Source organism: Tachypleus tridentatus, chromosome 2 (genome assembly GCF_004210375.1).
Source record: "Tachypleus tridentatus isolate NWPU-2018 chromosome 2, ASM421037v1, whole genome shotgun sequence".
Taxonomy (NCBI): Eukaryota; Metazoa; Arthropoda; class Merostomata; order Xiphosura; family Limulidae; genus Tachypleus; species Tachypleus tridentatus.
In genome coordinates, this window is record NC_134826.1 from 132,993,608 (window position 1) to 133,007,044 (window position 13,437).

Genomic DNA, 13,437 nt, shown 5'->3' on the forward strand with positions numbered 1-13,437 from the left:
AATGTTTATAAAACTGTTTTAAAAAACGAATCACTTGTATGTGTTCTTTTCAATACGTAGTTTACATTTGTATGTGACGCTTTAACCCTCGAGAGAAACGTAAGCCGAAACCTCGAAGTTGAAATAAAAAAACGTTTTTCCGTGTGTTTTTTCTGGAGTGTTTTAGTCATTTTTTCTAAACAGTTTCAATCCTACGGTTTTCTCTGTAAAGTTTAAAAACTGATACACACATATATATTAAGTTTCTTAACTACATCATCTCTACTTGTAATATTCTGCGTGTTCTCGAGGTAAAACAGAAGCAGAAACTTGTTAACAAATTTATCTTGAGTTGTACGTATGTGTTTCATAAGATATATCTGTGTAACAAATACGAACAATTTAGGCCTAACTGATCATAAACTATACATATGCAGGACTTTGCAATTTATATATGTGCGCCCCCTGGTAGAAAGCTAATTCATCATGAACCATGTTATTCAAATTTAGAGTGGTATCGTGATGAAGCCCTCTTTTAAAAATGATTTAGTTGTCTGTATTTTTATATTTTTCATAAAGCAAATTTTAATTGATAAAACAAGAATAACGAACGAAACGATGTCTATAACTAACACATATAAGGTTAATTATAATTATTACTTTAAGATCTGTTATTTTCCTCATGTCCAGGAAGGACTCCCACATTTTGGTTATCGTTAGAAGTCATTGGTTTCGCATTTAATTTCATGGCCAGGTGGTTAGAACGCTCGACTCGTAATCTGAGAGTTACTGTTTCGAATCCCTCTCCCGCCAGGCATGCTCGCCCTTTCAGCTGTGGGGGAGGGCATTATAATGTGACGATCAATCCAACTATTCCTTGGTAAAAGAGTAGCCCAAGGGTTGGCAGTAGGTGGTGACGAATAGTTGTCTTTCCTCTAGCATGTGTTTCATCCTGCTAAATTAGAGACGGTTAGTGCAGATATCCCTCGTGTAGCTTTGTGCAAAATTTAAAAAAAACATACATTTAATTTCCATTAAAATGAAAAAAATCTAGGGGGAGTCGGTGCATTTTCTGAGAGTATGAAATGGCTTATTTGCTCGTGTAATAATTCTACTTGAACTACTCAAAAACTAACATAATAAAAATAAATTATGTTACATAGATATTCAGCACTGTTGTCTGCGTTCCTCACCCAGACCAATGTTTCTCAAACTTCTTAAGTCGTCCTTCCCCCCAAAAAAAAACAACGTTCAACTCATTCAAATTGCAATATGTGTGTGTGTGTGTGTGTGTGTGTGTAGCCAATAATAACAACAACGACCTTAACCTTAGAAATAAAACAAAAGGCGAAACGTTTTCTTAACGCTTCTTACATGACCTCTACACAGTTTAAGAACCATTCACCAAACTAGACTGTCTATACATATCATATGAATGCTCACAACATAATTTCACTCTTGATAATATTGTTTTTTTGTTTTGTTTATTCTTATACACAAAGATGTACAATAAAATATATGTATTGTACATAGTACGAGTAGTGTGTGTTGTTATTGTTTTTTGCCATTACAAATCTTCAGATTTCTGGCTGAGCCACTATGGCCAACACTACCATGAAAATCACCTGGGATCTACATTCATCACAAGCCATAATTAACAGCATAACTCTTTCAACATATTTAAAATACCAATTCTTATTTCAACAAATTACATGATGAAGAACATACGTACGTTATATATATATATATAACATATCGATACTTATATGATTAGCACCACCTTGATAACAACATCAGGCCCGGCACGGTCAGATGGATTAAGGCGTTCGATTCGTAATCTAACGGTCGTGGTTTCGAATCCCTGTCGCACCAAATATGCTCGCCATTTCAGCCACGGGGGCGTCATAATATGACGGTCAATCCCACTATTTGTTGGTAAAAAAAATAGCCGAAGAGTTGGCGGTAGGTAGCGATGATTAGCTGCTTTCCCTTTAGTCTTACACTGCTAAATTAGGGACGGCTAGCACAGATAGCCATCGAGTAGCTTTGTGCGAAATTCAAAACAAACAAAGAATCAAAGTTTTACAAATACAAAGAAATAAAAGCAATAAAGAAAATCTTACAAAAGGTGGTAGAAAATGCTTGGCTTTCATTTCCTTTTCTTGGTGTGGTTTTACCTGTAAGATAATATTTTTGTTGAGTTTGTTAACATTGTTTTCAATGTACATTTAATACACTGAACTAAAGAGCATTTGTTGCTACAAGGTTTTTGTCTAAAGCGTTAAGAGCTAAAAGGTATCTTGTTAATCAATTTATTCATCAGTTAGAAGTAGGAAGTTATGAGACAATAAATCTAACAATAATAAATATCGAAATATCACTGGACTAACCTGCGTGAAGTTCCTCCCAACACTTCGTAAGAAGACGTAATTTTTGGGTACTACATCGTAAGATAACTGTCGGTGGATAACCTTTCGAAGTTCCGTGAGATTCGTTGTCGGTAAAACCCTAAAGAAACCATACAAAAATATCAATACTGAAACCATAGTTCAAATATAAAAATATTCAGTGTTCCTTTTTTTCTTTCTTTTTTCATCTTTCATCGAGGATACTCTTAATTAATTAGTTGAAGTAGTAGTGTTAGTTTTAATCACGGGTGACTATGTAATTAGTTGAAGTAGTAGTGTTAGTTTTAATCACGGGTGACTATGTAATTAGTTGAAGTAGTAGTGTTAGTTTTAATCACGGGTGACTATGTAATTAGTTGAAGTAGTAGTGTTAGTTTTAATCACGGGTGACTATGTAATTAGTTGAAGTAGTGGTGTTAGTTTTAATCACGGGTGACTATGTAATTAGTTGAAGTAGTAGTGTTAGTTTTAATCACGGGTGACTATGTAATTAGTTGAAGTAGTAGTGTTAGTTTTAATCACGGGTGACTATGTAATTAGTTGAAGTAGTAGTGTTAGTTTTAATCACGGGTGACTATGTAATTAGTTGAAGTAGTGGTGTTAGTTTTAATCACGGGTGACTATGTAATTAGTTGAAGTAGTAGTGTTAGTTTTAATCACGGGTGACTATGTAATTAGTTGAAGTAGTAGTGTTAGTTTTAATCACGGGTGACTATGTAATTAGTTGAAGTAGTAGTGTTAGTTTTAATCACGGGTGACTATGTAATTAGTTGAAGTAGTAGTGTTAGTTTTAATCACGGGTGACTATGTAATTAGTTGAAGTAGTGGTGTTAGTTTTAATCACGGGTGACTATGTAATTAGTTGAAGTAGTAGTGTTAGTTTTAATCACGGGTGACTATGTAATTAGTTGAAGTAGTAGTGTTAGTTTTAATCACGAATGACTATGTAATTAGTTGAAGTAGTAATGTTAGTTTTAATCACGGGTGACTATGTAATTAGTTGAAGTAGTAGTGTTAGTTTTAATCACGGGTGACTATGTAATTAGTTGAAGTAGTAGTGTTAGTTTTAATCACGGATGACTATGTAATTAGTTGAAGTAGTAGTGTTAGTTTTAATCACGGGTGACTATGTAATTAGTTGAAGTAGTAGTGTTAGTTTTAATCACGGATGACTATGTAATTAGTTGAAGTAGTAATGTTAGTTTTAATCACGGGTGACTATGTAATTAGTTGAAGTAGTAGTGTTAGTTTTAATCACGGGTGACTATGCAATTAGTTGAAGTAGTAGTGTTAGTTTTAATCACGGGTGACTATGTAATTAGTTGAAGTAGTAGTGTTAGTTTTAATCACGGGTGACTATGTAATTAGTTGAAGTAGTAGTGTTAGTTTTAATCACGGATGACTATGTAATTAGTTGAAGTAGTAGTGTTAGTTTTAATCACGGATGACTATGTAATTAGTTGAAGTAGTAGTGTTAGTTTTAATCACGGGTGACTATGTAATTAGTTGAAGTAGTAGTGTTAGTTTTAATCACGGATGACTATGTAATTAGTTGAAGTAGTAATGTTAGATTTAATCACGGATGACTATGTAATTAGTTGAAGTAGTAATGTTAGATTTAATCACGGATGACTATGTAATTAGTTGAAGTAGTAGTGTTAGTTTTAATCACGGGTGACTATGCAATTAGTTGAAGTAGTAGTGTTAGTTTTAATCACGGGTGACTATGTAATTAGTTGAAGTAGTAGTGTTAGTTTTAATCACGGGTGACTATGTAATTAGTTGAAGTAGTAGTGTTAGTTTTAATCACGGGTGACTATGTAATTAGTTGAAGTAGTAATGTTAGTTTTAATCACGGGTGACTATGTAATTAGTTGAAGTAGTAGTGTTAGTTTTAATCACGGGTGACTATGTAATTAGTTGAAGTAGTAGTGTTAGTTTTAATCACGGATGACTATGTAATTAGTTGAAGTAGTAGTGTTAGTTTTAATCACGGGTGACTATGTAATTAGTTGAAGTAGTAGTGTTAGTTTTAATCACGGATGACTATGTAATTAGTTGAAGTAGTAGTGTTAGTTTTAATCACGGATGACTATGTAATTAGTTGAAGTAGTAGTGTTAGTTTTAATCACGGATGACTATGTAATTAGTTGAAGTAGTGTTAGTTTTAATCACGGGTGACTATGTAATTAGTTGAAGTAGTAGTGTTAGTTTTAATCACGGATGACTATGTAATTAGTTGAAGTAGTAATGTTAGATTTAATCACGGATGACTATGTAATTAGTTGAAGTAGTAATGTTAGATTTAATCACGGATGACTATGTAATTAGTTGAAGTAGTAGTGTTAGTTTTAATCACGGGTGACTATGCAATTAGTTGAAGTAGTAGTGTTAGTTTTAATCACGGGTGACTATGTAATTAGTTGAAGTAGTAGTGTTAGTTTTAATCACGGGTGACTATGTAATTAGTTGAAGTAGTAGTGTTAGTTTTAATCACGGGTGACTCATGTAATTAGTTGAAGTAGTAATGTTAGTTTTAATCACGGGTGACTATGTAATTAGTTGAAGTAGTAGTGTTAGTTTTAATCACGGGTGACTATGTAATTAGTTGAAGTAGTAGTGTTAGTTTTAATCACGGATGACTATGTAATTAGTTGAAGTAGTAGTGTTAGTTTTAATCACGGGTGACTATGTAATTAGTTGAAGTAGTAGTGTTAGTTTTAATCACGGATGACTATGTAGTAGTGTTAGTTTTAATTGAAGTAGTAGTGTGAAGTAGTAGTGTTTTTAATCACGGGTGACTATGTAATTAGTGAAGTAGTAGTGTTAGTTTTAATCACGGGTGACTATGTAATTATAGTAGTAGTGTTAGTTTTAATCACGGATGACTATGTAATTAGTTGAAGTAGTAGTGTTAGTTTTAATCACTATGTAATTAGTTGAAGTAGTAGTGTTAGTTTTAATGTGACTATTAGTTGAAGTAGTAGTGTTAGTTTTAATCACGGGTGACTATGTAATTAGTTGAAGTAGTAGTGTTAGTTTTAAACACGGATGACTATGTAATTAGTTGAAGTAGTAGTGTTAGTTTTAATCACGGGGACTATGTAATTAGTTGAAGTAGTAGTGTTAGTTTTAATCACGGGTGACTATGTAATTAGTTGAAGTAGTAGTGTTAGTTTTAATCACGGGTGACTATGTAATTAGTTGAAGTAGTAGTGTTAGTTTTAATCACGGGTGACTATGTAATTAGTTGAAGTAGTAGTGTTAGTTTTAATCACGGGTGACTATGTAATTAGTTGAAGTAGTAGTGTTAGTTTTAAACACGGATGACTATGTAATTAGTTGAAGTAGTAGTGTTAGTTTTAATCACGGGTGACTATGTAATTAGTTGAAGTAGTAGTGTTAGTTTTAATCACGGGTGACTATGTAATTAGTTGAAGTATTAGTGTTAGTTTTAATCACGGGTGACTATGTAATTAGTTGAAGTATTAGTGTTAGTTTTAATCACGGGTGACTATGTAATTAGTTGAAGTATTAGTGTTAGTTTTAATCACGGGGGACTATGTAATTAGTTGAAGTAGTAGTGTTAGTTTTAATCACGGATGACTATGTAATTAGTTGAAGTAGTAGTGTTAGTTTTAATCACGGGTGACTATGGTTGGAATATAATAATCTCAAATGAAAACAGCAAACTTTTTCTTTCGTACCTTTATACTGTTTGAACTGTCATTGCTATGGAAATTAGAAGTTTCTAGTAACGCTATTTTTAATATTGCTTTCAAGGTAGTCATACAAAATTCTCTCCGAAACGCGGTAAAAGTTCGTCTATCTATGACATTTGTTAACAGGAAATGAAGGCTTGTCTGGAATAATGCGAAACACGACAGCTGTAGCAGACAAGGATCTTCAAACGATTAATCTGGGAAGAGCATATACATTACATTAATCATTAAACACGGGAATTAATCCCAACAGTTACAATATTCATGTAATCTGTTGTTTCGTTCTGCTGCGTGAACGTGATTCTAAAGTCTAGTTTCAAATCTCTCCGTCATGTTTGTTTTTAAAGGTATTTTCATGAGACATAACAATCCTTGACCAAGTCTGGAGGGGGGGATGTAACGTAGCAGGAATATTAAATGTTACCACAAGTGAATCGAAGATATATCTGTCGCATGGCAATTACAGAAAGCACGTAATTACACAAACGAATAAAACTGGAACCATGCAAAAAAAATTTCGCTACTTTCTGAAGTGCCATGGATGATTATGGGTCTAATAATAACAGTGAAGACGCTTTTTGTTTTATCAACCGTTTTCATCTTTATCATTAAACTTAGTTTTCTCCATAATTATTAAAGGCTATTGATAGCGCCCTCTAGAAGTATAACTTACAAATATTCTTATAAATAACCTTACAAAAAACATTCTCGCCCTTTCAGCCTTGGAAGCGTTTTAAGTAACGGTCAATCCCACCATTCGTTGGCCAAAGAGGAGCCTAAGAGTTGGTGTTGGGTGTAGCATTGACTAGCTGCCTTCCCTCTATTCTAACATTCTTACTCTATGCTGATCGCATAGGTAGCCCTCGCGTAGCTTTACGTGAAATTCTATACATTCCGAACATGCCAGCCCTTGGAGTCGCGACTTGCATCTAAGACGATATATAGCCATAGTAAATAAAATGTACAATTAATAACGTACGACTAACATTTTGAAAATACTAAGAATGGGGTTAAAAACTGAAACAAAAACGAAGAGATATTCGAAACCTCATAAACACATCACGCCGCGTGAAGGTTAGAAATGTCATAAAATAGGTTTTAATAAATATTAGAATCGCCACAAATCAAAATACGTCAAAGGAATGTTAAAAACAATGACGTAATTCTTGTTCTTGTTACGAAAGTAAACAACAAGAGTAATATTATGACACAAAAAGTACAACTTACATAATTTTCTCTTAACAGTGATATATATTTGTGAATATTTCTATAGCTAAATTAATAAGGCCTAAGTGGGATCAAATTCATAACAAAATGTCGTTAAGAAGAAATGCTGACCAACCTAAACCAATTTTTCCTGCTTAAAATCAAGCTAAGTTTGTTGATTCTTACATATTTTACACCACAAATGATCAAATAGCTCTAAGAGGTATTTGAAAACAAACTACATTTCAATGTTTTTCCATAATTGGTCCGGCATGACCAGGTGTTTAGGGCGTTCGACTTGTAATCTGACGGTTGCGGGTTCGAATCCTCGTCGCTCAAACATGACCGTCCTTTCAGCCGTGGAAGCGTTATAAAGTGACGGTCAATCCTTCTATTCGTTGGTAAAAGAGTAACCCAAGAGTTGGCGGCGGGTGGCGATGACTAGCTGCCTTCCCTTTGGTCTTACACTGCTAAATTAGAGACGATTAGCATAGGTAGCTCTCGTGTAGCTTTGCGCGAAATTCAAAAACAAACAAACAAAAACAATCTTCCATAATTTTCACCAGAGGTGATCAAATAGCTCTAAGTGTTTGAAAGCAATCTACATTTGGATGTTGTTACACAGTTTACACCAAAAACGATCAAATAGGTCTAAGGGGCATTTGAAAACAATTTACATTTGAATATTCTTACACAGTTTACACCGGCCCGGCAGGGCCAGGTGGATTAAACCGTTCAACTCATAACCTGAGGGTCGCGGGTTCAAATCCCCGTCGCACCAAACCTGCTCGCCCTTTCAGTCATGGGGGCGTTATAATGTTACGGTCAACCCTACTACTCGTTGGTAAAAGAGTAGCTCAAGAGTTGGTGGTAGGTGGTGATGACTAGCTGCTTTCCCTCTAGTCTTACACTGCTAAATTAGGGACAGCTAGCGCAGATAGCCCTCGACTAGCTTTGCGCGAAATTCGAAAAACCAAACAGTTTACACCAGAGACGATCAAATAGCTCTAAGTAGCTTTTGAAAAATAATTAAGAGGCTTTAATAATTGTTATTTTCGTCTATCAACAAAACTTGTCATAACTGAATGAAAGTTTTATATATATATATATATACTTGACAAAAAGTGTGTATTAAGTATTAAATGGTTAGTTTAATAGTTTTACTTTGTAACTTCATTTTTTTAATATATCAAAATAAGACATCCCCCGAAAATAAGCCCTAGTGTCATATTTTGGAGTGAAAATTAATATAAGCCCTGTCTTATTTTCGGAGAAACACGGTATCTACACATACACTTCGTGCAAATAAAACATTTATCTTATAGTTCCATAGATTATTTGCACTTTTATCAGTTAGGTATTAACTAGAAAACGTTTACATAAAAAACCCTTTCAATGTTTTGTAATTAATCCTTAATCTAATGTGGAGTCTAGTTAATAGGTGGCGTTTTATTTTTTTATTTATTTAGAAAATATATATTCATTGGGGAAAAGTACTTAGGTCTATCCTCATCATGTAAACAAGTTCGCTCACTTGTTCATTTTTTCTCCACTTTTTGTCAAAACAGTTTATTGTACTATGTAGGAGTCTATCTGTTATTGTTTCCATGTGTGTGTATTTATGCATCAATTCTGGTGATGTTGTTCTGGGTACTTCATAAGCTGTTGTGGAAAGTGTATTTTGTATTGTTTGTAGTTTTGTTTGAACTAGTTGTTTGCTTACACTTATATATGCAGGGGTTGCATAGTCAATGACAGGTCTAATATATGTTTTGTATCTTTTTATAATGTTGTCTGCCGTAGCTCCACTGTTTTTGCCAGCTAGACTCCTAGCACAGTTTGTTCTATTCTAATATTATTTACGAGGTTTACTCACGTAAGTTTTAAGTCAAAGGTAAGTCCTAAAATTTTGCTGATGTAGCAGTCTGGAGTAGTTCTCCATTCATATAGATCTGTGGTTGTGTTTTTTTTATGTTTAGTTGAGTTAGTGAATAATAAAATTATTTGTTTGTTTTTTTTTAATTTTGGGCAAAACTACACGAGGGCTATCTGTGCTAGCCATCCCTAATTTTGCAGTGTAAAACTAGAAGGAAGGCAGCTAGTCATCATAACCCACCGCCAACTCCTGGGCTACTCTTTTACCAACGAATAGTGGGATTAATCGTACATCATAATGCCCCCACGGCTGAAAGAGCGGGGTTCGAACCCCCGACCCTCAAATTGCGAGTCGAACGTCTTAACCGCCTGGCCATGCCGAGCCTTGTAATAAAATAGGATAAAATGTCAAAACTTTAAATATTAGGTAACATGAATATCAAGATTGGAATATTCTAAGCGATTGAGCGATAAGACTGAAGACTAGAAAGACTAAATATCTGGGATTCGATCCCCGTGGTTTACGTATTACAGGTAGCTTATTGTATAGTTTTGTGTTTAACACCAATAAACAAACAAATAATGTTAAACCACACAAAAAGCTACTGAACTGACGTAATTTGTGACCGTTCGGTAACTTATTTGATTTTAATGAAAATATCAATTAATGTGGAAAGATATTTTTCGTTTAAGACAAGTTTCGTAGAGTCAGAAGGTAAACGTGAAAGTCTTCTAACTCATTGCTATTTGTATTTCAATACCATTATAACATTTATGTGCTTTCTATCTTATAAAAAAAGAATCAGTTACCTAAATATTAACTCTGCTTTTCTATCACTAGGTAGCGCTTTAAAAGTACCTAATTTTTAGTCTTCACATGATTTTAACCTAAAGAAATTTTCTGGTAAAATATTATTTTAAGTTTTACGCACAAAACTCTAAATTTCAGGAAAAGAAGATTTTATCAGTTAGACAAGCCCCCTTCTTCAGTGGCACAGCGGCATGTCTGCGGACTTACAACGCTAGAATTCGGGTTTCGATACTCTTGGTGAGCAGTTCACAGAGAGCCCATTGTGTAGCTTTGTGCTTAATTACAAACAACAACATTTAGAGAAAACGCATTTCCTTGTGGATTAAGATGACAATTAACTCTATTTAACCTGTTTTAAAATCAGTAGAAACTCTTTTAAAATTTCCATAACTTAAAAAACAATGAACTGATTGTGTAACAACAACACATGGTGATCATCTCACAGATAGCCCATTGTGCAACTTGTGAGTTTAATTACAAACAACAACATTTAGACAAAACGAATTTGTACTTAACACCAATGTTCAAATTTAGATAGCTGTCGACTGGTAGTCTGAGGGTCGCGGGTTCGAGTCCCCGTTACACCAAACATGCTCGTCATTTTAGCCGTGGGGTCGTTATCATGTGCTATTCCCTATAGATGTGAACACTTTCAGCGTTATTTATATTTCTTATTAGTATAAAATAGCCTGTGGAGTTTCAGTAACCCCCCTATAATCAACAAAATTTAAAACAACATGCCAGGGGAACTCTCTTTTCTCCCTCTGGAATTGTTATTTTGTTTGTACTGTTACTGAATCCTAGGTAAGAACACTTGTTACTCTACTCACAGTATGTTAAATTTTATCCACTGTCCGTTGTTTGTAGTTTTAATTAACATACCCTTTAAGTATCATGTACAGTTCATGGGGTAATATTAACTCATATTTTGACAAGCTTCGCACTATTAGTCCATGTTCACAATACAGTTCAATTTAGTATTCATATATACACATACATATACAATCCTATTTTTACATATAGAATTTGTTTTGTTTGTTTTTGATGTTCTTGTTTTTTGGAATTTCGCGTTAGCCGTCCCTAATTTAGCAGTGTAAGACTAGTCATCTAGGAAGGCAGCTAGTCATCACCACCCACCGCCATCTCTTGGGTTACTTTTTTACCAACGAATAGTGAGATTGACCGTAACATTATAACGCCCCCGCGGCTGAAAGGGCGAGCATGTTTGGTGCGAGAGGGATTCGATCCCGCGCCCCTCAGATCACGAGTCGAACGCCTTAACCCACCTGGCCATGCCGGGCCTGCATATAGAACCATTTTAAAATAGAACTACATTTGAGTTTATGATTCAGTTGGTCTGGATCTGTTTGGCCTCTAAGTTTCTTATTTATGATGTTTAGAGGGTAGAAGTATTTAGGGCTTGATTCATCATGTGTCAACTTTCTAGTTTGTTCATCAGTTCATTTTTATTAATATTTTTCTTATAATACTGAAGCGAGATTGTCTGATAGAGTTGGCACGTTTAAATAGTTACGTATAAATTCTGAATTTATTGATGGTGGGAATATACATTCTTTCATTAAAATAAGTTTTATATTTGTTGTAATTTGTTGGCATGTATTTTTGATGCATTGATTTATGTTATACAGGCTTATTCTACGTTCTGTAAATTTTTAATATATTTGCTGTTGAATCTCCTTGTTTATTACAAGTCAGACTTCTCAGGTAACTCTCCCTTTTCCAAATTGTGGTACTATACTATTAATGCCTGGTATCCAATTGAATTTGAGTCAACTGTATTCCATAATAATTTTGTTGATGTTGCTACCAGTAAGAGGTTTCTGTCCGGATATAATTATGTTATTAATTTGTTTGTTTTGTTCGATCTTGTAACTAACGTGACATGTGTTTTGTACGCACTAAATACTCTAACCCCAATGAATTTAAGTATTTTCTGATCCTTATTTTCTATATTTACTAACTACTTTTCAAGAAGCAAGAAAATATGGCCACTATAACCACTCTTCTTCTGTATTTTTTTTCAAACGGAATATTTGTTCATTTGTGTGTTTGAATCATCAGAAGATACCAGCATCGAGACTTTAGCCAAGTTCTTTAACAAACTGAACTAACATGGTTCTCTGAAGACATTTCTGCTTCTTTTCGCCTTTTATTCAGTACTATTTAATTTGAAGTAATTAATTTTTCTCAAAGGGGAAAACAGAAATAAGCGAAATGCAAAAAAAAAAAACAATACATTTTGTCGTGCCAAGAATTATACAAGAACATTAAAGAAATAAAAGTATCCCTTTTGTCACATACATACATTTTTTCTAACAGGCCTAAAACTTGTAAGCCTCCATTTCATACAACTGGAAATATTTACACAAACATAACCAAGACTGAACGCCAAGCGACATAAAATTTAACCCTTTATGTTTGTTTGTTTGTTTTTTGAATTTCGCACAAAGCTACTCGAGGGCTATCTGTGCTAGCCGTCCCTAATTTTGCAGTGTAAGACTAGAGGAAAGGCAGCTAGTCATCACCCTCCACCGCCAACTTTTGGGCTACTCTTTTACCAATGAATAGTGGGATTGACCGTCACATTAAACGCCCCCACGGCTGAAAGGGCGAGCATGTTTGGCGCGACGGGGATGCGAACCCGCGACCCTCGGATTACGAATCGCACGCCTTAACGCGCTTGGCCATGCCGGGCCCAACCCTTTATGTGACTTTCCCAAGATAACGTGGGCGCCTTCTATGTTTCAAAAATATTTGTCCGAATTTATTCGTGTTATCATGTATTAAAATATGCTGTGAAGAACGAAATAAAAACTGTCTCTTTTTTTGCTCATTACCAAAAATGCCTGATAGTGAAGTTTTTTAAACTTAGTGTTGTGTATATAGTTGGCTTTCGACGCTATTTTTAAACCTGTATGCACCACAGTTTGTTATTTTTGTTCAGACTAGAATAAAATACCCGCGATCCGCTGTGGGATTCGAAGATCCTTCATTATTCACTGACTCCCTAATTTAACTGTCAATCTCCTCCAAATATCTTCAATTACTTCTATAGCTCTCACGAGAGAAGTTCGTACCCAAGAAACAAGAAACGTTATGGCACCTGCCTATTGTACATGTGAGTTTGATTTATCTAACTTATAACTTGGAGAATAAACTTAAATTTAAAACATGGCGCCACCGGAATCCCGAAACAGACCAGTAACAAAAACTTCAGAGTCAAATTCGGGCTCAGCAACCATGAAACCCTAATGCTATTTCCCCATCAAGCTAGAGTGACCCTCCTGCGGTGTTTTAGTCACCTTTGGTAGGCCATTGGAAGTGGGGCTGCGTCATATAAGTAAAAATACATCCCAGACCATCACGAATCTCGATGCTAAGTTTGATCCTGTGAGCCCCAAAATTGTAGAAGAGG

At 34.7% G+C, this 13,437-nt stretch overlaps 1 protein-coding gene across 2 annotated transcripts in view; it reads right to left on the reverse strand.

The window, feature by feature from the left end:
* Window positions 1–13,437, reverse strand: part of LOC143245141 (uncharacterized) — a 59,886-nt gene that overhangs the window by 30,134 nt on the left and 16,315 nt on the right. For both annotated transcript variants that reach the window (XM_076491077.1, XM_076491079.1), the window contains exons 3-4: window positions 2,370–2,487; window positions 2,103–2,156 (exon numbers count right to left, since the gene is read on the reverse strand). In XM_076491077.1, the coding sequence (XP_076347192.1) occupies window positions 2,103–2,156; window positions 2,370–2,487 (172 nt within the window). The remainder of the gene's footprint in view (window positions 1–2,102; window positions 2,157–2,369; window positions 2,488–13,437) is intronic.